The 25,728-nt window shown below is 43.3% G+C and overlaps 1 protein-coding gene across 1 annotated transcript in view; it reads left to right on the forward strand.

Moving 5' to 3' along the window:
• Window positions 1–25,728, forward strand: part of Elp2 (elongator acetyltransferase complex subunit 2) — a 35,622-nt gene that overhangs the window by 296 nt on the left and 9,598 nt on the right. Inside the window, exons 2-17 of the mRNA NM_001034145.1 lie at window positions 2,462–2,540; window positions 5,263–5,333; window positions 8,756–8,912; window positions 9,279–9,356; window positions 10,520–10,584; window positions 11,286–11,352; window positions 11,987–12,124; window positions 13,941–14,036; window positions 16,406–16,506; window positions 16,706–16,837; window positions 18,263–18,412; window positions 18,646–18,834; window positions 21,735–21,804; window positions 22,385–22,477; window positions 22,641–22,698; window positions 23,252–23,324. Of these exons, the coding sequence (NP_001029317.1) occupies window positions 2,462–2,540; window positions 5,263–5,333; window positions 8,756–8,912; window positions 9,279–9,356; window positions 10,520–10,584; window positions 11,286–11,352; window positions 11,987–12,124; window positions 13,941–14,036; window positions 16,406–16,506; window positions 16,706–16,837; window positions 18,263–18,412; window positions 18,646–18,834; window positions 21,735–21,804; window positions 22,385–22,477; window positions 22,641–22,698; window positions 23,252–23,324 (1,617 nt within the window). The remainder of the gene's footprint in view (window positions 1–2,461; window positions 2,541–5,262; window positions 5,334–8,755; window positions 8,913–9,278; window positions 9,357–10,519; window positions 10,585–11,285; window positions 11,353–11,986; window positions 12,125–13,940; window positions 14,037–16,405; window positions 16,507–16,705; window positions 16,838–18,262; window positions 18,413–18,645; window positions 18,835–21,734; window positions 21,805–22,384; window positions 22,478–22,640; window positions 22,699–23,251; window positions 23,325–25,728) is intronic.

Raw genomic sequence — 25,728 nt, forward strand, 5'->3', positions numbered from 1 at the left:
TATCCTGCGCCTCGCAGGGTCAATCTAGGGTGACCGTGGCTTGTGATCCCCAAGCTGAAATCCCAATGGTGACACCCTTCTCAATACCTTTTAGAATTGAAATTTAGACGTGGGTTAAAGCATTTGAATTCTTTATTTACCCCTCTGTATAGTTAAGGAACTTATATTGAATTGCAAAGAAATGTTACGGATATTTTAGGTATGTGAATGCAGCTTTTAAGGAACTATGGGGTAAAGAAGAGGATGGGAATCTTAACCCCTGGTTATAAGGCAGGACTTAGCCCATTTTTTTGAACGTCAGCCAGATGATTATTACTTGGCCGTTTTCCTGTTCAACTTCTCAAGTGAGTAATGCACAGTATCAGGTTAGAACCGTTTTCCCCGGTTACTTTAGGATGGTGCAGTTAAGTGTTGCATGGGTCCTTGTGTCTGTTGAAACGCTGAAAACTATATAGAGTTGACTTTCTCACAGTGCTGCATTGTTAAAATTTGATTTGAAATCCTGTTTTCTTCAACTTTGCAGATGTGAAGTTCTATATGAAAAAAATTATTTCCTCTTATCTATTAACATGCTGGTCTTATTATCAACTTGAGATATATATATATATATATATATATATATATATATATATATATATATATATTCATTTTTGATTGGCAAGAAGAAGCACATCAAACCAAAGGTTAACTTTACATTGACCTTCAGCCAGTGGTTAACTAAGCGTGTAGAAGCCCATCTTTGGGCAGAAATCAGTGGATTCAGTGGATTTGTTCCCGAATAGCTTCCATCATTTTTAAAATGTTTTTAAGGTTTAGTGTTTCACTTTGTAGCCCAGGCTGACTTGCCTTTGAATCTAGTGTTGGTTGAGGTTACCCTCAAACTCACCATCCTCTTGCCTTAGCCTCCCAGGTGCTGAGACTACAGACCTGAGCCACCATGTCCACTTCTGTTATATTTTGTAATGATAACCTGATAGTCATGTTAGAGGATTTTAAACGTATATTTTAACATATTATAGAACCCCCAAAATGCTTCGTTAAGTATTTTTCTGGTTGGGTATTTAATTAAAGGAGTAGGAACACTTGAAATGTGGGGCTGGAGAAATGGCTTCTAATGGGTAAAGTGCTTGCTGAACAAGCAAGATCTAAATTCAGATTCCCCAGCACCCATGTAAAAGCCAGGCATGTCTGTATGTAACTCCAGAGCTCACTGGCTACCCATCTAACTGAAACACATCTCAGGTTCAGAAAATAAGGTGGAGAATTAATGAAGAAAGATGTCAGCCTATGGCACGTGCATGCACACACATGCACACAAATGCACACACAAGTGTGCACACGAGCACACAGGAAATGCTACAATACAGATTTGAAGACGATGTTTATTCAACGTGTTGAGCCTCCCCACCCCCCAAGCTTTCTGTAGGGGTTGCGACGCCACAAAGTTAATGAGTAATTACTTCTCAGCATAGAGGGAGAGACAACGAACTCCATCCAGCCCCAGAGGGCTCATTCGTTAAATATATTAGTGTATGTGTATTTACCTGTTCTTTTATCCAGACCATGAGAAATTCTGGCACACAAGCTGGCAGCAAGTCAGTACTGTTGATAACGAACATGGGAAGGGCTCCAAAGAAGTCAAGTGAGCACATCTTAGCTGTGGGTGAAGTAAGGCTGCCCAAGGGTGGCTGAGGATCTGCTGGGAATCTGTCGGTAGAACTCGCAGGGATCAGATTTAGAAGGACTATGATAGTTGTGGCCTCATGACCTTGTGTCACTGGTCACTCAGGCTAAAGAACCTACCACTTGACTAGCCACAACTTTGAATACATTGACTGCAGATTTTTCTTTCTTTAAGCCATTAACTCGGGCTGGAGAGATGGCTCAGCAGTTATGAGCACTGGCTCCTCTTTCAGAGGATCTGGGTTCAATTTCCAACACCCAGCAGCCTTACTTCACCCACAGCTAAGATTTGCTCACTTGACTTCTTTAATTCCAATTCCAGGGGATCCAACACCCTTATACAGACATGCATACAGGCAAAACACCAATGCACATGAAATAAAAATAAATGAACTAAATATTCAATGTAATGCATTTTGATAGTATTTTGCTAAGGACTGTGACCCACAAGGAAGGGACTACTTGCTTATCTTGGAGAGACAAGACAGGCTTGCTGACAAGGTGGGTTGTATGAGCAGAGCGATGTAGATGAAGATCCAGGGAGCTGAGATCTTCAGTTATTAATAGGATTCTGGGTGTGATGTGTGGAAGACCGGAAAGCTGTCTGGTGAATGGTGGCTGTAGTTAGAGGTGTACGGCTTGAAACGCAGCTCTATTGATTTTGTTGATAGGATTCTGCTGTTTTTATTGCGTCAACAAATGATAACTGATTTTTGCTTCCCGATTTCTTTGTAGGCTACGTTCCTCTAATTGTTTTTTTTTTTTCCTCTCTCTAAAGAAAAAGGTAGTTATTACCAATCTGAATGGTCATACCGCTCGAGTCAACTGCCTACACTGGATACGTACAGAGGATGGCTGTAAGTATTAAGCTGAGAGGGTTGATCTCAAATGCTTTTCGATAAAGTATGGTTGGTAGTTTTTCTTTCATTGTTTTTTCATAATTTTGCATTTCCTTCACTGATGTTATATGTTTGGGGAAAAAATTTAAAAGTCTACCCAGTGAAATGGCTGAATAGTGTTCTTACTTGACCTCAGGTAAAGCATGGGTATACCCTGTGCCTTGGCTTTTGATTGAGAAACCTGTGAGCAGGGCATGGGTGCAGTCGACCCATGTCTGTTTCTGCCATAGATAAACTATTGCTTTATTTGATAAGACCTTGTTTCTCCGTTGCACTTGATGGCAAAAGTAAGGGACTGTACTGGATCAAAGGACCCTAGGTGATCCTGAGATGTGTGAGGCCCATGTTGTTTTCATAATACTAAGAAGTGTATTCATTCACAGGCTGTCATGAGTATGCTGTGTGGTTTCCTATCAACCACATGACGTGTGATACTTAACAAACTAAACAAAGAGGCAGATAGGAAATTCAGCTTTTTTTTTTTTTTTAATTTATTATATATAAGTACACTGTAGCTGTCTTCAGACACACCAGAAGAGGGCATCAGATCTCATTACAGATGGTTGTGAGCCACCATGTGGTTGCTGGGATTTGAACTCAGGACCTCTGGAAGAGCAGTCTGTGCTCTTAACCGCTGAGCCATCCCTCCAGCCCCTTCAGCTGTTTTTTAACATAGCCAGACATTAAAGAGCCTTGTAGACATTCAACATTGTGCTTTTGTTCTTACTAATTTTTTATGGTTCTAGCATTAGAATTCTTTAGCTCCCATGAAAATTTGTGTTAACCTTTGTCTGAGTTAGGGCTTCTATTGCTGCAATGAAACACCATGTCCAAAAGCAAGTTGAAGAAGAAAGGGTTTATTCAACTTCCAAAGTACTATTCACTATTGAAGGAATTCAGGACAAGAACCCAAAACAGGGCAGGATCCTAGAAGCAGGAGCTGATGTAGAGGTCACAGAAGGGTGCTGCTTACTGGCTTGCATCGCCAGTTTGCTTAGCCTGCTTTCTAATAGAACCCTGGTCCACCAGCCCAGGGATGACACCACCCATGAGCTGACACCCTCCCCCATTGATCACTAATTGAGAAAATGCCTTACAGCTGGATCTTACAGAGGCATTTCCTCACCTGAGGTTCCTTCTTCTCCAATGCCTAGTTTGTGCCAAATTGACACAAAACCAGCCAACGCAACATATTTTGTACATCAGTAATTAAATTACTATTGTCAGTGGGGTTACAGTACATGCCACACACAGTGCATGTGGAAAAAGTCCATCCACTTTTGAGGCTTTGGGGATTAAACTCAAGCGATAGGTTTAGTTTAGTGAAAGGATAGCAGGTGCCTTTACCTAATGAGCTATCTTGATTGTGTAATTATTATTATTATTGTTTTTTAAAGACTCAGTTTTACTGTGTAGCCTTGGCTGGCCTAGAACTCACTATGTAGACCATACTGGCCTCAAGTCCCTAGCCCTCCCCCTGCCTCTTTCCTGCATTCTGGGGCTAAAGGTGTGTGTTCCCAGACCCAGCATCATTGTAGTTTTTAGGGGAACTACTAAGCAGTATTAAGCAGTATTTGACTTCTAATGCTGACATACATGGCCCACATTCAGAGCTTCTTAGGGTTGTAAGAGTGTGAAGTAGAACACCGGTTTAGAGTGCTTGACTGCCTTGGATTATCCCCCTCATTCTGACTCCAGGGCTTTCTGTTCTTCTTTTCTTTTCTTTTTTTTTTTTTAAGATTTTTATTTATTTATTTAATGTATATGAGTACACTGTCGCTGTCTTCAGATACACCGGAAGAAGGCATCAGATCCCATTACAGATGGTTGTGAGCCACCATGTGGCTGCTAGGAACTGAACTCAGGACCTCTGGAAGAGTGGAGTGCTCTTAACTGCTGAGTCATCTCTCCAGCTCCAGGATTTTCCACTACCCTATTGGTTGCTGTAAACTCTCAAGCCAGTGGAATCCCCCTGTTGTGTTTCTGTATCTACTGTACTGCTGTCCTGTACTCTGAGTTCAGTTCCTTTCCATTCTGCATTATGATCCAGACACAAATGCAGAATTTGCTTTAATTGTGAGACTTTTCTATGAAAAGAAGCTTAATATACACTACCTATCTCAATTGCCAAATCAGAGTAAGTCTTACATCAAGTCAGTAAAAGCTACTATGTAATACAGAGGACAGCTCTTACCATATGTGCAGAAACACAGCTATAACTATATTAATTGCCACCACTTGACATCAAAGACTACTCAGATGACCTCATAGGATGTTGCTGTGACATATTTATTTTACCTTCCATTTTAAAATGATGTTACATAAAATGAATTATATATGTTACACTGTGATCCTCTAATAAAGTTCTCTCACCAGATAGTTTAGATTTTCTAAAAACTTGATTATTTAAGAAAAGGTGGTAGCTCATACCTTTAGTCCTAGCACTCAGGAGGCAGAGCCAGGGGGATCTTGGTGAGTTCAGGGCCAGCTTGGCGTATGGAGGGAGCAGACAGCCAGAGGCTACACCTGGAAACCCTGTCTGGAGGAACCAAAAAAAAAAAAAAAAAAAAAAAAAAAACCAAAACAAAAAAACCCCAAAAAACAAAACCAAGAAGAAAGGAAATAGCTAGGTAAAGAAAAGGTGTGAATGCAAATATTTACTGAGATACAACTTTTCCAGCCCCGTCCACAGAGCTGGTGTCTGGAGCTTCTGACAATCGGGTGATTCACTGGGAACTGGAGAACAATCAGGTCAGTGGCTGTGTCCTAAGAAACAATGTTTACTTCTCACGACTGAGCTCTCTTTCCCGGTGTGTTGTTTTCTTTATATGAAGTGCCCTCATCTCTTTCTTATTTATGAGCTTCCTTTATTTGCTTAACTGTAACCCATATACTTAATTTTTTTTTTTAAATCTTAAGATAAAATCCAGCACTAAGTCCCACGTGTGACCAAGAAGCTATTTGCAACTGCTACCTGCTGGGAAAGAGAAAATCGATTTTCAATGGGATTTCACTGGATTTTTCGTATATACCCTCAACACAAAACAGACGTATGCACAGATACCCACAAACAGCATACACAGACACACCCTCTGGGGCAGTGTCACTGTGTGTCCTAATACAGCCTTATGAGGCTGGGACCACAGCTGTGTGTAGTCGCCCAGCTGAGATTAGTTATCCTGTGCACTCGGGTCCTGTACCCTTCCTCCAACTTCCTCGTCCATGTACATGAGTTCCTGTGGATTCTCTCCTTCAGACTGGGCTCGTGCGAGCTGTTCTGTCTTTAATAATGACAGACTTTCTGGTGTGTTCATGGGCAGTTGCTGCCAGGTGAATACAGATCTGTAGCTGTAAGTGATGTTCCTTCCGCACACTGTGGGATGACACACACATGGGCCTCTTGATGGACAGATGGACTGTTCCTAGTTTTAGGCAAAGGTTAATAAAAGTGAAGCGAGTCATTGTGCTGGTTTTGAACGTTACCCTGCAGAGAACTTACAAGAGTCTTCCTGCTGTGAGTCAAGGACATGTCCTGAGGGCAGACAGTACTTGAAACTTGAAATCCAAAGTGGTCTCAGCTCTGGCGTGGGAACTACACCACGAACCAGCTTTTTAGTTGCAAAGTGGAGGGTCATTGTCTTGGGAAAACTTTAGGGGTGAGGAATCCAAGTAGGAAAAGCATTACAGAATGAAGCTGCCATTCCCATCTAAAATCTCCCAGCATCCTGTTGAATTTGCAGGAGGCAGTTTTGGAAGTGTTACTGATAATACATGTGTGCAGGAGAAGGAGAGAAAATCATATTTGAGCATTAGCCTTAGGAGTTTGCGATTAGACTGGTCATGTGGTGCAGGCTGTATTCTCAGCACTTAACAGGCTGAGGCAGGAGAATTATGAGTTCAAGGTCAGTATAGGCTATATAGCACAACATTGTCTCAAATATTTTTGTTTTGGTTGGGCTGGGTTACAGATGAGTGGCAGAACAGCTGCCTGGTGTGAATGAGTAAGGATTCAATCCTTAGCTTTGGGGCAGGGTATCTTTTTCAGCAGGCATTTGGAAGTCAGCGAAGGGAGTTCATCAAGTTACTGTGACAGCAGTGCTAACTAAGCATAGGAGAAACAGCAAGAAAGAAGGGGTCTAAAAAAGGCTCTCAGCACTGACAGGTTAGTTACAAAGTAAATTGGGACTATGATGGACAGGAGGTGAGTAAGTAAAACTTCAGTTCTTTCTTAGGGCCCTGGGAGAAAGGTGCTTCTGCAGAGAAAAATAGGCAAGTAGGAAGATACAGAGCCAAGTGCAGTCATGTCATGGGAGAGCTGCTAGTTGTATGACCAGACTTACTGCTCTATGCCCCCATCATGAGATACAGGAATAGAGAGCCAAGTGGAGATGGGTTTTGGAGCCACCTGCATTTGAATGAGAGCAGAATGCTGCCCCCACTGGGCTCAGTCTTAGCAGAAGAATCCAGGGAGGAGAAGTGAACTCTTAGTTTTGAGACCTGAAGAGACAGACTTGCCAGACTTTTCCTCATTGCTTCCCTAAGCTCCCAGTGGTGAGACAGTCAAGTCGAGGGGAGAGTGAGGCTAGACTGAGTGGGCTCTGGGTGTGAAAGACCTAAAAGAAGGGTGAAAGATGTCTTAGTTAGGTCTTTAGTGCTGTGAACAGACACCATGGCCAAGGCAAGTCTTATAAAGGACATTTAGTTGGGGCTGGCTTACAGGTTCAGAGGTTCAGTCCATTATCATCAAGGTGGGAGCATGACAACATCTAGACAGGTATGATACAGGCAGAGCTGAGAGTTCTACATCTTCATCTAAAGGCTGCTTGTGGAAGACTAACTTCCAGGCAGCTAGGATGGATGAGAGTCTTATATAGCCCACACCCACAGTGACACACCTACTCCAAAAGGGCCACAACTTCTAATAGTGCTACTCACTGGACTGAACATATATAAACCATCATATTCTACTCCCTGGCCCCATGATTCTTTGGGGACCATACCTAAACATAGCAAAAATAATGCAAAATACATTTAGTCTAACTTCAAAAGTCCCCATAGTCTTCCATTTCATTTCCTGGGCCCATTTAATACTTGAACTATACATTTTTTTTTCTAAGCTTGCTATGCTTGTTCAAAACACTCTTCATAACTGGAGAACAAAGTCTCCATTGGGCTTTTTTGAGACTTTCTTTGTCAATATAATTTGTATAAATCTGTTTACCTTAGACTCAGGTAGACTCTTCAGACAAGGGCAAAAAGCAGCCACATTCTTCACCAAAATACCACAAAATAGTTTAGGTCATATACTGAAATTCTTATCCACTGAAACTTCTGAGGCCAGGTCTGCACAGTTCAAATCATACTCAGCAACAAAGTCTTCCGTATTCCTACTAGGATAGTCCATTAAGCCCAACTTAAAGCATTCCACTACTTTCCAAATCCAAAGTCCTAAAATCCACATTCTTCTAAAAAAAAGCAAGGTCAGACCTATCACAGAAATACTCCACTCCTGGTACCAACTTGTGTCTTAGTGAGAGTTTTACTGCTGTGAACAGGCACCATGACCAAGGCAACTCTTATAAGGACAACATCTAATGGGGGCTGGTTTACAGGTTCAGAGGTTTAGTCCATTATCATCAAGGTGGGAGCATGGCAGCATCCAGACAGGCATGGTGCAGGAGGAGCTGAGAGTTCTACATCTTCATCTGAAGGCTGCTAGTGGAAGACTCTATTCCAGACAACTAGGGTGAGGGTCTGATAGCCCAAACCCACAGTGACACACCTAATCCAACAGGGCCACTTCTAATACTTCTAATAGTGCCACTCACTGAGCCGAGCACATACAAGCCATCACAAAAGGAATTGGTGTTCAAGGGAAGGGCAGAGCATCTTAGGGATTGGGTACCCCCATGCATTTCTTTGTGCACAGTTCTCAGTGTACCTCTCAGTTTGTGTAGCATGTGGACTAATGATCTTCCTGTCTCTACCTCCCAAGTGCTGGGATTAGGAATGTACAGCTATCATGTTCTATCTATAGCCTCCTGATCTTGATTTTTCGAGACAGTCAGCCTCAGACTTTATCAGCCTCCTGAGTTCTGGATCAAAGACATGAGCCACATGCCCAGTTTTATAATTCCTTTGTTCTCATAACACATGTGTCATTCCTGATTCAGGTTTTAAAATCAGTCCGTCTCCAAGGCCATGAAGGACCGGTTTATGCTGTGCATGGTATTTACCAGAGCGGGCCATCCGATGGCGAGCAGCATGCCCTGATAGCTTCTGCAGCTTCCGATTCCACAGTTCGACTCTGGTCTAAAAAGGGGTCTGAAGGTAGGTTTGGAGGCTCTAATCTGGGGGAGAGATGAACATTGTGAGATGAGTAGCAGCTCCAAGAGCACACGTGTTCACATTGCCAGCAATTTTAGAATGTTACCATTCTAATATGAATGTGTTCTCTTTGGCTTTTTTCAAAATACCCCTTAACCAAACTGTTTGACTAAGTAAATTCCTCCTAATTTTTAGATGAGCTATTTTGTTCTCTCTAACTTTGTTGAAATTTAACAACTTAATTTCTCCAAATCTCTGAGGCTTGGGGTTGACTTCTGTCCATCTGTCTACTGACACCCTGACTAGTGATACCACAGCTTCCTTAGATAAGCTGAGAGGCAGTTGCTCATGGTGAGTTTTGTTTTTCAGTGAAATGCCTTCAGATCTTGAAATTCGGGGATGGATTCGTTCTGACTGTCTGCCTGTCCACTTTGCCTGATACTGATGGTGAGTGTCCTGCCATTTATCAAAAGAATGCCTAAGGAAGTGTTTGGAGCCTGGACTTTGTATCTGTTACATCTTTTCTCTTGTGTTGGTGATCCAGCCGGTAGCCCTCACACAGGCTAAACTATTCTCTAGCACTGCGATCCCAGCCCTTTATCCAAATGCGCTTATGAAGTAAACTGGGCATTGAGATAAAAGTCTATAACCTCAGCATTAGGGGACGGAGACGGGAGGAGGATCAGGAGGTCAAGGCCAGCCTAGGCTACATGAGAGTGTCTCAGAAACAACAATAACTGAGATGTTGGTAACGTAACAGTTACTACAGTATTTAACATGCAAGTCTACATCACAAAGTTAAGGACAGCTGTCAGGAACTTTGCTAGCTGAGATTTTATTGATTTAATATATGCTCCAAATTGATATGGATGCTTATGGAATTTATCATAGATGTATCTAAGCCCGACTTTGAGAAAGTTCTTTGAAGGTTGGACTGAGTGGAAAAGTGCTTAACTGTGGGAGCTTCTCAAGATGGCAGCTCTTCATGCCCTCATGATGAGTTGACTTTCCTGCCTGTTTTATTTACAGAAATGGCAGTTGGTGTGAGACTGATATTCTCTTTACCCCCTCCTTTACCTGGAGGACAGGCCCACTTGCCAGAGACCTGTCTGGGAAACCCTAGCCTCTTCTGCTCTCTGCCCGTTGGGAGTCCTTCTGTCTGTCTACTCAGTTTCTAAGGCAGGATCTCTCTTCACATCCTGTATTCTAGGACAGATGGCCTGCAAACTTTCTGCCAATTCTGTCTGTCTCTTATCTTGCCAAGGAGTGCTGGGATCATAGATGCATATCACCACATCTGACTTTTTTATGTGGGTTCCACGGATTGAACTCAGGGATTAACGTCAAGCTTATGTGGCAAGCAATTAGCCTGTGCTTTCTCCCACCCCCTCCTTGTTTGTCACATCCCTTTCTCTCCCCTTCATCATAATGCAGAGTGGAGACACTCACTGTCTTAGAGTTTGTCAACAACCACTGACTAGAACCATGGAGAATGTCCAGTTATTCCTGGAGACCTTGTATTGATTGCGATGGTATGGGGAGCAGGAGGCAGTTTCTGGGCCTGTGACAGTAGCTGCAGTATTCTCAGCCTTGCCTGTTTTCCTTCCCAGCGCCAGTGTTAGCATGTGGTGATGATGGCGGCAGAATTCACCTGTTTGTTCAGCAGGATGACTGGGTAACCAGTGTTTGTACTTGACTTTATTAATGTATTCTGTCATGTATTACATCCTCCCTCCCTCTGCCCCACCTTCCTCCATCCACACACTCCTCCATCTTCCTCCCCATCCACTCCTCCTCCTTTTCCCTTCAGAAAAGGGCAGACCTCCCAGGGATATCAACCAAACACGGTATAGCCAGTTGCAGTTAAGAAGCTAGAGTTAGGTTTTGCTTAGTGGTATGTCTTAATTAGTCTACTTCTCAATGAGAACATTTTAGGGATGTTACAGTTCAAACCCGAGCAATCCTCAGGGTGGTCTTCTCGACAGTTCTGCTGGGTGCTCTCTCACATTATGAACACCTCATAACTACTACTGTGGTCATCCGGCCCAGAGTTATTAGAGGAAAACTGATAACTAAAACCCATAAAAATGCCACATGGGGGAGGGAGAGAAGAAAGATGCCATGCTGGTGTTTCCCCTTAGATCTCTGGGTGCCTATGGTACACCTGCTGCAGTACCCTGCGGTCCTGTTTGTCCTCTACACAGAGTGTGTGCATTTTCTGAGCTAAAGGAGAGCGTCCCAGGACTAGGCTTGGTTAGTTCTAGGTCCTTGTTTCCTTTGATTCTGTAAGACATTTTGAAATAGTTATAAAGTCCAGGTAGCCAGCATTGTCAGGGCTGTAGCCAAGGCACACCTTACTGACTGGTATCTTCCTAGTTTCAGAAAATGCTTTCTCTGTGCGGACACGAGGACTGGATAAGAGGCGTGGAATGGGCAACCTTCGGTCAGTATGAGATTTTATGAGGAGTGAACATAGTGGGACAAGTTTATGTTATTTCTGTAACACAGCCTTTCCGGCTTTAGCTTCTAAGTGTTCTTTGTGTGTTACATTGTCTGCTCTCCCAGATAGACAGGGGTCTTAAAAGGAGCAAACACACACACATCTGGAGACTGAAAGACAGCATTCAGAGTGGGAGCAGGTTTTCTTTTCACCTTTGAGTCCTAAGATCAAAGCCACAGGGGCTTGGCTGAGTCCCTTTGTCCACTGAGCCATCTCACTGGCCCAGAAAAGGGATTTCTTAACCTATTTGCTAACTGCTGATTGGGTGGCAAAGGATGAAATAAGTTGATGTCTGCAGAGTGACAACAGTTGTCTTATTAATATGTATATGTTCTTGGAGAGTTCTTTGTAGAACCTCATGGCCTAGCCATGGAGAACCACTGTTATTTGCATATTTATTAACATTGTGTGTATGTTTACCAGTGGCATTAAAAATGAATGCCAGTCAAATAAATGAAGGGTAGGGAAACAAAGTCCAATGTTTTCAGATCTAGAAATATATATATATCATAGACGAAAAGTTTTACACCTAAATTTACTGTTTTAAAAAGTAGTGTAATATTTATTTCCTAATTAGGTAGAGACCTTTTCCTGGCAAGCTGTTCACAGGATTGCCTCATAAGAATATGGAGACTGTATATGAAACCGACATCTTTAGAAACTGAGGACGGTAGCATAAGACTGAAGGAAAATACATTCACTATAAAAGATGGCGGTGAGTAACAGTGAAGGGTGTGATGTAGCAGAACCTCACTCTGCTAGCGCTTCCGTCTCTCTGTGTCGCCACACATCTGTTTATATAAGATCTGTTATTTTTCATGTTTAAAAGATTTTTATAAACTGTATTAGTCCAGTCTTTTTAATTACTGAAAGGTATGCTTAATGTTTGTCAGTGAGTTAATTTGTGAAATGTTGCAAGCATAGCATAAGAAGACCTAAAGGAAGAGTATGAGCTCTGGTCCTGTTGGTGTACATTCATAAGGGACAAGCTAAGTTATTTGCATTTGAGTGGCATATGTAATTCAGATTTTCTTGCAGTAGATGTAGTAGACTGTTACATAATTACGGTAATAGACTGACTTCTCCACCCACAGATCTATTGGATGATGGAGATATATTCTGATTTGTCGGTCCACATTAGACCTCACTGTCTAGGTGTGCTGTTCTTGGTTAGTCTTGATTACAAAGCTGTTAGAGTTGTGACTTTCCTAGTAGTTAGGGAAAACCAACAAATGATATAGCCAACATAAGTAGCTATGCCAAAATATGAAAATTTTCATGTATTTGTTTTTAAAGTCTACAATAGGAATTTAGTTTTCCTTATTTTTTCATTTATGTTGTTTTTAAAAAACTGATAAATTATTAAGTAGGGAAATAAGGAGGCTGGCTTACCTGTTTTGCTATCAGTCTGTCTGTTTGTCTGTCTATCTATGAATGAATGACAGGGTTTCATACATCCCAGGCTAGCCTTAATTCCTGAACGTCCTCCTTCTACCTTCTGAATGCTGTTAGAGGCCGTGCCACACTGCCCTGCCAGTGTCCAATGGGCTGGAGGCCAGGGCTGTTGCAGTGCAGGCTTGCACTCCCTCCCTCCTGAGCTACAGCCCTAGCTTTGCTTTATTTTAATGCGATTAGTAGTTGCTGCTGTTGTTGTTGCTGTTGTTGTTGTTGCTGCTGCTGCTGTTGTTACTGTTGTTGTTGCTGCTGTTGTTACTGTTGCTGTTGCTGCTGTTGCTATTGTTGTTGTTGCTGCTGTTGCTGTTATTGTTGTTGCTGTTGTTGCTGCTGTTGCTGTTATTGTTGTTGCTGTTGTTGCTGTTGTTGCTGTTGTTGTTGTTGTTGTTGCTGTTGTTGTTGTTGCTGTTGTTGTTGCTGTTGTTACTGTTGCTGTTGCTGCTGTTGCTATTGTTGTTGTTGTTGTTGCTGCTGTTGCTGTTATTGTTGTTGCTGTTGTTGCTGTTGTTGTTGTTGTTGCTGTTGTTGTTGCTGCTGCTGTTGTTACTGTTGTTGCTGCTGTTGTTGCTGTTGTTGTTGTTATTGTTGTTGCTGTTGTTGCTGTTGTTGTTGCTGCTGTTATTGTTGTTGCTGTTGTTGCTGTTGTTGTTGTTGTGCTGGAGATTAATTCAATCCAGGGCTTTGCACATGCTAGGCAGAACACAGCTGATCTACACTCCAGCCCTGGTTCTGAGCTGACACATAAGAGTTGTACCATGTGATGGTTCAAAATGTAATGATGTGTGATTTTGCTCTTTAATTGTGTGTGACAGCCTTTTTTAGGAATATTTTAAAGAGTAAAAATATTCTTCAATATCAATGCCCAGATAGAAAAAAATGTATGAGAAAATGTATTTTTAGTTCTTTTTATCTAATTGGGAAGGTTAATGAAGTTTAGGGGTTTGTTTGTTCTTTTTGTTGAATTTGGATTATTATGTTTTGTTCTAATTTCTTGACATAATTACACAAGACTGGATTTTACAAATGTTCTTTGGACGAGCCATGAAGAAAGGGTCCCTGAGTTGCTTCTGTTTTAGGTGTTAGCACGACGGTTGCAGTTATCCTGGAGACAGTGCTGGCTGGACATGAAAACTGGGTGAATGCCATTCACTGGCAGCCTTCGTTTTACAAAGGTAGGAGGACACTGGGGGATTGCTTTGAGTGTAACTAAAGTTCGTAACTGTGAGGCGTGCTGACCTGTGTAGTCAGTGTGCTGACAGCAACTCTGTGAGAGTCAGTCGGGCTGGCTGGCTGCTGGGAGCTGACTCTGCCATCCTCCTGCTAACTGTGTTTCTTTGTGATATATCTGACACCCTCTTTGGACTTTAAGGGCACTGGCACTCACAAACATAGATGCATAATTAATAGGTTTTTTATAGTTAAAATATTCAAAAGAGGACTGGACGTAGTTCAGGGACTAAGATCCAGCTTTGCTCTTGCAGAGGACCCAGGTCACTTCCCAGCAGCCATGTGTTTCTTTAAAGTTCCCGTGGCTTTCAGGAATTTAAGGAAAATTGACTGAAACCAGCCTCACTGGGATCTTCACTGTCTTGATAGTGTGGAGGGAGTGATATTGAGGGCAGTACATAGGAAACACAATGGTTTTCCCTTCTTTTTTTGCCCTTCCCTCCTGTGGTGTCTGAGGGCAGGGTGCCACATTGAAGCTGGTGCTGCTGTAAGGCTGAGGAAACTACAGGCTGGTTCTCTGACCCAGGAGAAGCCATCATTAATTCCCAGTGCCCTCTTAGGTTGGACATGCCTGGCACCGAGTCTTTTTTGTAGGGAGCGGCTAAAGATGGCGCTGACATCCGGTGGTCGTTTGTGGTAAACACCTACAGCGCATGTGTTGGCAGACCCCCAGCACCTACAAGGCCAGGGTGATATTCATGCTAAATAGGTATTTCATGCTCCACCAATCCCCAGTGGACAAATTTACAGCCACAGCCTGTCTTGTATTTAAGGCGAGTGCCTTTGTTCCCCAGGGTCCCCGTACTATCAATTAGGTGTTCCTGCAATAAAGGCTGATTGAGAAGGATTCAACGGTGTTGCGTCTTCCTTGCCGGTCGAGGTGGGCGTGACACTTTTTCACCATTTTATGCTTCTCTGCCAGCTCCAGTGTATGCCATGCAGCCGTGCTTATGGTCTCATTCTTTCCAACCCATGGCCTCTCCACTGTTCCTGCCCCATGTGCACTACTGTCATCCACTCAGGGGTCTGCACCTGCTCTGTCCCAGGGCCCACTGTTCACCAGCTTTAGCTCAGCCACCTGGCTGTGTGACTCACTTTTCTTTCTAGCAAGCCAGGTTTAATTTAAAACTAAAAAGTAATCTTGTTGTTCGTGATGGTGCATACCTGTGATCCCACCACTAGAGAGGCTGAGGCAGGAGGATTGCAAGTTTGTAGCCAGACTGAACTACATAATAAAACCCCATTTCAAAAGAAAGAGTGTGCTGGGCATGGTAGTGCAGTTGTAATTCTAGCAATAGGGGGCCGAGACAGAAGGATTGCAAGATCAAGGCTAGCCCATCTTAAAGCATGAGCCACACAAGTTAAAGGAAGAAAGACTGTATACTCATATTTGCTCATTTGAAGCTGTATTCCCACCAGTAAAAATTAGAGGAAGAGGAGATAGAGTGATATATCTGACACCCTCTTTGGACTTTAAGGGCACTGGCACTCACAAACATAGATGCATAATTAATAGGTTTTTTATAGTTAAAATATTCAAAAGAGGACTGGACGTAGTTCAGGGACTAAGATCCAGCTTTGCTCTTGCAGAGGACCCAGGTCACTTCCCAGCAGCCATGTCAGGTGGCTCGCAATTTAAATCACAACTCCAGGGGATTAAACACCTCTGCACATGCCAACATGGAGATGAGCTACAGACACATTATTAAAAGTAGTTTTAAAATACTGAAAAAAAGAAAACCTTATAAAATTTATTTAAAATTATATGTATTATTTTAAAAGTAGGCATTAGATTTTCTGTAGTTCAAGAGCCCATGTCCCTTTGAAGCTTTTCCTCCGTTGTATGGAGACACAGTGCTAGGTCAATGAGTGTCAGCCCTAGCATGTGATTGGGCCTGAATTCCATGTTTATATAGTCGTGGACAGGAGTGCTGTCATTGACATAACTTGGCACTGGTAAGTACTTAACCTTCTGCGTCACACTGTTGTATGTGCTTGGAGATGCAGCCATATTGGTCCCTGTAGCTCTGGTTCATTACCCTATAAGATTCCATTGTCTGAGTATATCACAATTTGTTTGTCTTAGGGGTAGATCTTATGGCTGTTTGTACAGCCTCACAGTGTAGCCCAGGCTGGCCTTGAGCTTGAAGCAGTTGTCCTGCCTCAGCTTCCTGCTGCTGGGCTACAGGTGTGAGCATCACTCCTGGCTTCGCAGCCCTCCCTGTTCTGGTCAGTGTGCTGCCTACCCTTCTGCTTTGTCCTGACAGTCTCGGGCTCTGCTTCTGGATCATCTAAACACAGCTTTTCTCTTCAGATGGCGTTCTGCACCAGCCAGTGAGATTGCTGTCTGCCTCCATGGACAAAACCATGATTCTTTGGGCTCCAGATGAAGAGTCAGGGGTTTGGTTAGAGCAGGTAAGATATGGGTATTTAAGAAATAAAAATTTTTAGAGTCAGTATATATATACCCCAGCTCTATATTCCAAGAGCTGTAAATGTTCACGCTTTGTGTACGTTGCACATTAAATGAACTGTAACTTACTCTCTATAGACTCCTTTTCCAGTGTGAGAAATGGACCTATTGGTTGATAACTGTTTTTCTGTCTTTGTGTAGGTCCGAGTAGGTGAAGTAGGTGGAAATACCCTGGGGTTCTATGGTTGCCAGTTCGGTGAAAATGGCTCCATGATCATCGCTCATGCCTTCCACGGAGCAATGCACCTTTGGAAACAAAGCACAGTAAATCCAGTACGAGCCTCTTGTGCCTTGTGCTTTCCTAGGAGGCACGTCTAAGCAGAAATGGCATTCATTTCTAAAGATGGTCTGTGGTACTTACGCTAGGTTAGAAGTTTGGGCTTTTCTAGGAAGAAGAATGCAGAGTTGTATAGCAGTGTGAGAGCATTGAATAATGCTATTTATGTGAGTCTGCAGTGTGGCTCAGTGACATTGGCCCAGTTTATGTGAGGCCCTGGATTGTCTGTCCTCTCCCCTCCCCCAATCATGTGCACATGAAAGTCAGGGTCTGGATGCTATATAAGGGATTTTTAAATTTAACAAACGGAAGAAATAAGGATATTTGGTGAATTGTGACTTGTCATATTTTGGACACATATCTCATACCTTCCTATTTTAATATATTTTGCAAATTTTTGTGTGTATGTTGGTGTGTAAGTGCAAGTGTGTTGGTGTGCAGGGGCAAAGGTTAGAAGATGAGCTGCAGAACGTGTGCCCTCCTAATACTCTGGGGTGGAACTTAGGTCAGCTGTCAGCAGGCTTGGTGGCTGGTTGCTTTATTTGCTGAGCCAGCTCACTAGCCCAGTAGCTCCCTTTACAGAGTACAGATTCATATATTCATCAGTTTTAGTTTGTGGCCTTTGTACTAATCCCCTCTGAAATTTTAAGTTTTTGTTTTATTGGAGAATTAGTCTTCCAGGCATGTAAATACAGGTGCCAGTGGAAGCCAAAAGAGGGTGTTGGATTTGTTGGAACTGGTGGACATGGGTGTTGGGTACTGAACTTGGTGGTCTGGAAGAACGGTACACACTCTTAACCATTGAGCCATCTTTCTACCCCTTCAAGATTGAGATTCCTTATTTTTCAAATATTTACTTTGTGTGCATGTACGTTTGTGTGAGTGTGTGCTGAGATATATGTGTAGGTGTTCATGCCTGCCTATGCACAGGAACCAGGAGAGCCCTTGAAAGCTGGAGTTATGGACATTTTCAGCATGCTTGGCTTGCTCCATGGCTGCTGAGATCTACGCTCGCCTTCGTGATTGCTCAGCAAGCACGCTTAACCACTGAGCTGTCTCTCCAGCCCAGGGCTGATTTTTATGAACAAGTAGGGAGCTATTCTTGGAAGACTGTACTGATAATCCCAAAGTTCTGTCTATAACACTCAGAACCTGTTATAAACACCATTAGAGCTTAACTGTACAACACATACTTGTATAGTAGGGGAATTAATATAATTTCTTTGCCATATGTCCTTACAAGATATAACTTAGTTTAATTATTGAGCCAGTGCTAGAACACAGTTGGATGTTACAGTCTAATGTAAGTGGTGGGAAACAGCTCCTTTTTTATAGGATCTGGTCTTGAGCGTTTAGCCTTGCAGCTTTCAGCTGGCAGTCCCTGCTTACTGTGCTTACGTGTATGATCATTTTCATTGCAGCGGCAGTGGGCTCCAGAGATCGTCATTTCAGGACACTTCGATGGTGTCCAAGACCTAATTTGGGATCCAGAGGGAGAGTTCATCATCACCACCAGCACCGATCAGACAACTCGCCTTTTTGCCCCGTGGAAGAAGAAGAACCAATCTCAGGTAAGACGTCTTCCTCGTTAACTCAGGGCCTTCCTTCCACTTGGTGTTTCCCAGTGCGTAGCCTGCATTAGGAGCATTCACGCTGAGCCATCATGCAACATAACTGCACACCACTGGATCGCTGGCAATGGGAACTACTTGGCAGCAAGTTTTGCATCCTGTATTTCGCTTGTTGAAAAGGACTGGTTTTTGGAGTGTGCACCCGTTTTCATTGTGCTGTGATTTAACCCCAGGTGACGTGGCATGAGATCGCAAGGCCTCAGATACATGGGTACAACCTCAAGTGTTTGGCGATGATTGATCGGTTTCAGTTCGTGTCTGGAGCAGATGAAAAAGTTCTCCGTGTTTTTTCTGCTCCTCGGAATTTTGTGGAAAATTTTAGTGTCATTTCTCGACAGTCGCTGAGTCACATGCTCTATGATGTGAGTATTTCTCTAATTTAGATATAGCACGCAGTAGAGAAATAGTTAAATCATGCTTCAGGTTTCATAGACTTTTATGGGAGCCACAGCATGGAGTGGTTTAAACGTTAACGTGGGCTGAAGAGATGGCTCGGCAATGAAGAGCATTTGCTGCTCTTGCAGAGGACCTGAGTTTCGTCTTCAGCACCTGTGTGGTGGCTCACAGCCTTCCTTAACTCCAGTTGCAGGGGATCTGGTGCTTTCTTCTGACCTCCACAGGCATCAGGCTCATGTATGGTGCACATGTATACATGTGGGCTAAACACTCTCACACATAGAAAATAACTCTAAGATAAATAAACAAACAAACAGATCTGTGTGTAACAAAGAGTTTGAGACTCTGAAGCAGCAATATCATGTTCATTGATATGATGAGAACGTGGATGTCATATGTTGTCTCTACAGTAGGTGACTGGATTGAGTGATGGACGAATCCTATCTTAATAAAGATTCCAGTCTTTCTGTAGGGCAGAAGTGGAGAGCTGAACTCATGGGATAGGAAGAGTTAATTGCTGCATCTTTTTTTCTTTTTTAAAAAGATTTCTTGAAGCAGTATCTCATTATGTAGACTTGACTAGGCTTTAATTTGCTGTGTAGACCAGGCTAACCTCAAACTTGTAGAGATCCACCTGCCTCTTCCTCCCAAGTGCTGGGATTAAAGATATGTGCCACCACTTCTGGCCTAATAAGTATATCATATGACAGGAAAATAAGTTGTGGAAGAAAGAGCTCACCAATTAGAATAATGAGTAATTTTTTTTAAATTAAAGTTACTATGATTTGTGTGTATGAGTGTGTCATATGAAGACATTTTATATTTTTGTTTATTTATGTCTGCTTTTTACATAAGATTTGGGGTACTTAGAAAAATATTTGAATTTGGATTTAAAATACAGCTTGGGTTACTTAGCATGTACATGGCCCATGGTTCTAGTGCTGAAGAAAACAAATAACATGAATTATAAGATTATGAAATAGGTAGTGTGTGCCTTTAATACCTGTCTTAGTTAGGGTTTTACTGCTGTGAATAGACATCATGACCAAGGAAAGTCTTATAAAAGACAACATTTAATTGGGGCTGGCTCACAGGTTCAGAAGTTCAGTCCAGTATCATCAAGGTAGGAGCAGGGCAGCATCCAGACAGGCCTGGTGCAGGCAGAGCTGAGAGTTCTGCATCTTCATCTGAGAAGGCTGCTTATGGAAGACTCCATTCCAGACACATAGGAGTAGGGTCTTAAAGCCCACACCCACAGTGACACACCTACTCCATCAAGGCCACACCCGCTCCAAGGCCACACCTCCAAATAGTGCCACTCCTGGGCCAGGCATATACAAGTCATCACAGTGCCCACACTTGGAAAGAAAAGGCTGGCAGATGTGTATGAGTTCAAGGTCAACCTGGTCTTCATAGTGAGTGTTAGGTCAGCCAAGGCTATGTAGTAAGACCTGTCTCCAAAAAAGCCAAACGAAGAAAAAAATAGAACAAAAAAGTAATGGAAATTGAGTGGGAAGACTGTTGGCTTTAGAGGATGGTTCTCTTGTACATAAGTGCCTGTTTGTACTTTATTACTAAGAGTTGGGTCACAGGTAAAAGGGAGGGGTAGGGGGAGGGAGCCAGAGCTGTGGGGGCTGTTGAAGAGGTAACTGGAGACTTGAAGGAAAGTGCTGGAGCGCTTTAGGTGGTAATAATAGCTCATATTGGTTCCATTGGAAGAATGGGGTGGAAAGCATTGTGGGAAAAGAGGATTATGTGGGAGCCGGGAGTGTAAAGGGAAACCAGCAGCGGTGTGGGAAAGGAAGGAGTGAGCAGAGTCATGGGGAACTTCCTGCCTCAGCTTTCTCAGTTGCTGAAGGCAGCTGCTGAGGGGTCCAGAGGGAGCTCTGTGGGTCGAGGGAGAGCAGGGTCAGGGCCTGTCGAGTTCTAGGAAATGAAGTGGGGTTTTCTGGGATTCCAGGAAAGGTTTAGCTCTGGTTCTGTGTGCTAGAATGCAGACTTTGTCCACATGATGAGTGCTAGATTGCCTCTCACTGCCCTTTTCCACAGTGTGTAGGATAGCATGCAGCACCCCTGTCCAGGTCACCATTCTCAGTCCTTTGGAGTCCTCATAGCACTCGTGTCCACTTCCAGCATGTGTGTAAAGCTGAGCCAGTAAACACTCAGCATATGGTTGTCAGCATATGGCTATATGCCATTTCTGATGGTCAGCATATGGCTATATGCCATTTCTGATGGTCAGCATATGGCTATATGCCATTTCTGATGGTCAGCATATGGCTATATGCCATTTCTGATGGTCAGCATATGGCTATATGCCATTTCTGATGGTCAGCATATGGCTATATGCCATTTCTGATGGTCAGCATATGGCTATATGCCATTTCTGATGGTCCGCATATGGCTCACATGTGAGTGCACGGTCTAGGCAGAGTTGCCTTTTCAGATCATAGTTCACTGAGTTGTAAAAGTAGCTTTAAGTTATTTACATATATATTTAAAATGTCATGGCTACACCTTTTTGGGCTACTTCTCTGTCTTGGCATCCCTTGAGGCTTTTGGGGGGACAGTCCTTCGCCTTACATTTCAGCCTACTGTACCAGTTAGGACCTGCAGCCCACTGCACTGTGGAGGTGGAAGAGCTTACGGAGAGAGCTTTAGAAATGTCTGATGGGGTGGTGGGCAGGACCTGTCTGTTGGGGAGGGATTGCTTGGAGAGCCATCTGCCAGTTCGGGAGTTGGAACGATGGCAGCCACACACAACAGGCTGGAATTGTTCTCTGCATCATAAATGTTACTTTTTTGTGATCCTTGGCCTATCAGTAACTTGGTGTCTGAAATGTACGTATTGTGCTTTTCATTCTAGGAAGACAATGATCTTCCAGAAGGAGCCACTGTTCCTGCATTAGGACTATCAAATAAAGCTGTCTTTGAGGGTAAGGATTTAGTCTTCAAAATTATTGAATGGCTCTAGTACTTAAAACTTAGTTACAGACTTGTGTAATAAACACCCGGGGTTGCCGTGTGACTGTTTTAACTTTTTTTTTTTCTTTTCTTTTTTTTTTCGGAGCTGGGGATTGAACCTAGGGCCTTGCGCTTGCTAGGCAAGTGCTCTACCGCTGAGCTAAATCCCCAACCTGTGTGACTGTTTTAAACCCCATATTTTGTGATAACTGCCCTGTTCACATGTTGCCGCTAACACAGGAGTTAGCTAACACAGGAGAACTGCTAACACAGTTCTCACAGAGCTGTCCAGTCACCAGGGAGATTGTGAGCAACTTGAAAGATCAGTTATATATCCCCCCTCCCCCCATCCTTGCAAATAGCTAGGTAAAAAAAAAAAAAAAAAATGGATAGAATCTTTATGGAGCTAGTTTGGAAAATACTAGAGTAGAAGTACATTTGTGTAAACACAGCTCTGAAATAACGATTGGGAAGACTGGTGGCGCTCTGATACGCAGCTTTGAGACATTGTCATGGCACCTCTATTCACGTATCCGTGTTTCTCTAAACTAGGAGACATGACCTACCTGACTTCTGAAGAGGAGGAGCTCTTAAGCCCTGCCTTCGGGTATCCCCAGGTGATCTTTCAGCCTGCCGTCCTCAGTGGTAAGACGTGACAAAAAGACAAGTTAATTAAATCCTTAGCACACAGTCTACGCTGGCTGTGGACCTAAAGTAGACCTATGACTTTCACTTTCTATTTGACTAAAGATAGAAAAAAAAATCTGTGGTGTTCAGAATTTATTATAGAAGTAAAAATGTCTTGTAGAACCCCCCACTGAGGACCACCTTCTGCAGAACACCCTGTGGCCTGAGGTTCAGAAACTGTAAGTTGAACTGTCTTTTTGGAGCTGGTCGTGGCTGGAGGGTCCCCTCTTAACTTGACTTTGGCCTTCCCCTTCTTCCTACATACGTTGTCCTCCCTCCCAGTAGAGCTTCAGAGGGGTGAGAGACCCTCACGGGGGTGGGGTGGGCGGGAGGTTATTTTGTGTTTGTTTTACATTGTTGTTCATTACGTAGGTTGGGTAGTTGGTGTGTATTTTCCAGATGGAAAGGTGTAATATAGTTTCTGTTTCTGTTCTTTGCTCAGCTGGACATTCTTATTTTGTTGGTTCCCAGCAACATGTTTCCATGGTGGTTTCTCTGACTGGCGGGCTTTAGGCATGAAAACCCATGTCGAGTGACATGACCCTTAGAAGCTATTGTTTTTCTCTGGTTCCCTGGTTTTCCCCCTATTTAGTTACCTAGGCATAGTGTGATATCCTTTAAGGAATTGTGTGTTAGGTAGAGGGAATGATCCTTTTCCCTTCAATTTTTTTGCAGTGTAAAAGCAAATATATTAGTAATAAAGAGGACATATGCTTTCTCTTTAAATTTTAGGTATGGACATGGCTATGAGATATTTTGTGTTACTTGTAACAATTCAAAGACTCTACTTGCCTCTGCATGCAAGGTACGGTGTTTGTGGGGTGTGTGCATTTAATTTTACTTGGTTACAGAAATTACTGTCATTGGGCTTGTGTAAATTCAGCAGATATGGGCAGACTCCACATGAAATGACCCTTTTAGGTACCATTGCCTGAGTCTTTTTCTTATATTTTCTTCTCATCTGTCTTTAAAACCGTATTACATTTTAAATCAATTTTAGAACTCATTCATTCTTAGAGTTTATCTTTGAACAGTTTGGGTTTGGGAGTACTGATCCCTGTGCACACACACACACACAAACAATATGCACATGGCATTTCCAGTGCTCACATCACTGAAGAGAATGGCCTTGGCTTCTGGGTAGGTTGCCCAGGTCTTTTCCTTACAGGGGTGTGCAGCGGCCGCAGCAGCAGCTCCGTTGGAGAGTGCAGCCTGTTGCTTGTGTTGTCGTAAGGGGCCTTGGAGACAGTTGGCTGGTATATGTGCGTGTTTGGGATCTCATGTTGTCCCCAGTCTAGGCTTCAGACAGATATGGGAGTGCCTTTGAGAAGCTCCAGAGCACAGTGGCCTGGTCATTATGTCTGTCTACACCAAGCTGCGGAGTAAAGAACATGGGGTTGAGACCCTGTGCAGGACCAAGGTCAAGTTCCTGGCAGATGAATGCCGGAAAGAACTTTGGCTTCCCCACTGTAATGAGGATGAACTTGAACATGTAGTGGAGACGTGGCCCATCCCTGAAGGCTGTGCTGAGAGCTCCTGCTATGCAAACCTGCCCCCACCCTCCTGTCACATTCCGTAGTAAATGGCTTATCCTGCTCCCTTGAAGGAAAGAAATTCCTCATCTGCCATCCCAGGCCTATAGCTCCTAGGAGGGGAGAGGTCTTGTGAGCTTCTCCTGACAAGTGTTACTTTTATAAAATATCTTTAAGTTAGGAGAGTAATTGTTCAACTGGATTTTCTGGTTTATTTTATTTTGTGTGATTTTAGAATTAGCTTGACAGTTTCTACAGTCTCTAGGGATGGCAGTCAATCTGTAGATCAGTTTGTAGAGAATTTTAACAATATCCGAATAATGCCCCTTTTTTTTTTTTTTTGGTTTTTTTTTTTTTTTTTTTTCCGGAGCTGGGGACCGAACCCAGGGCCTTGTGCTTCCTAGGCAAGCGCTCTACACTGAGCTAAATCCCCAGCCCCATGCCCCTTCTTTTTTTTTTTTTTTTTTTTTGGTTCTTTTTTTCAGAGCTGGGGACCGAACCCAGGGCCTTGCGCTTCCTAGGCAAGCGCTCTACCACTGAGCTAAATCCCCAACCCCCCCATGCCCCTTCTTTATACAAGTCTTCACTTTCCCCTAGGGATGACCTTTTAGAGTAATGTTAGATTCCAGGAAAATAGCTGCCGTTGTCTAAACTGCCAGTCCACCTCCAGCAGTGCTGTAAGAGTAATTTTTTTGTATGTTTTGTATGTTCTTTTTGAGACAAGAAAATTTACTTTGTACATCAGGCTGGCATTGAACTTAGAGTTCTGCCTGCCTTTACTTCCCAATTACTGAGACTAAAAGGATGAGCCACCATACCTGACACATTGTGTGATTTTTTTTTTTTAATTCCTAGAACCAACATATTGGTGGTTCATTTCTCCACATATTATTCATCTCAGGTCAATACAAGTTTGTTAAGAACTTATCAAGGACTGGTGCTGTGCATACCGTTAGAACTGAGTCTGGTCACTAGTCTCCACCTGGTGGAAGGAGAACCGACTCTTGGAGTTACCATCTGACCTCCACAAATAACTCCCTCTCCCTGTACCAACACTCACACCCGAGAAACAGATAAAGGTAAAGGGCCTTTTAAAATGATAGGGAACACCTGCAATCTCTGTACTTGGGAGGTAGAGGCAGGAGGAGCAGGACACTAAGGTCAGATTCGGCTACAGCCATAAGATTTGAGGCCAGTTAGGGCTCCCCAAGACCCTGTGTCAGAAAACTGAGAGCAGCAGCAGCAGCAGCAGCAGCAGCAGCAGCAGCAGCCGCCGCCGCCGCCGCCGCCGCCGCCGCCGCCGCCGCCGCCGCCCAATGTAGTTGTCTTTGGTTTTAAGGCATGAGCAATTTGCGCCTCATGGAAGTACTTCCTTCTCTACAATTTTCCTGGATTTATTCTTTTAAGTTTTGTGTATGTGAGTGTTTGCCTGAGTGTGTGTATATGGGCCATATTCATGCATGCCTGTGGAGGCCAGAAGAGGGCAGTGGAGCTCTTGGTTCTGGAGTTAGAATCGGTTGTCAGCCATCCTTGAATTCTGGGAACTGAGTCAGACGGAGCAGCCAGTGTTCTTGACCACTGAGCCATCTCTCCAAGCCCCTCCAATAGATTCTCTAGGTAAGACAACTGATGAAAGTATTTTAACTTAGTTTTAAACCTTATTTTAACTTAGTTTTA

This window comes from Rattus norvegicus, chromosome 18 (genome assembly GCF_036323735.1).
Source record: "Rattus norvegicus strain BN/NHsdMcwi chromosome 18, GRCr8, whole genome shotgun sequence".
Lineage (NCBI taxonomy): Eukaryota > Metazoa > Chordata > Mammalia > Rodentia > Muridae > Rattus > Rattus norvegicus.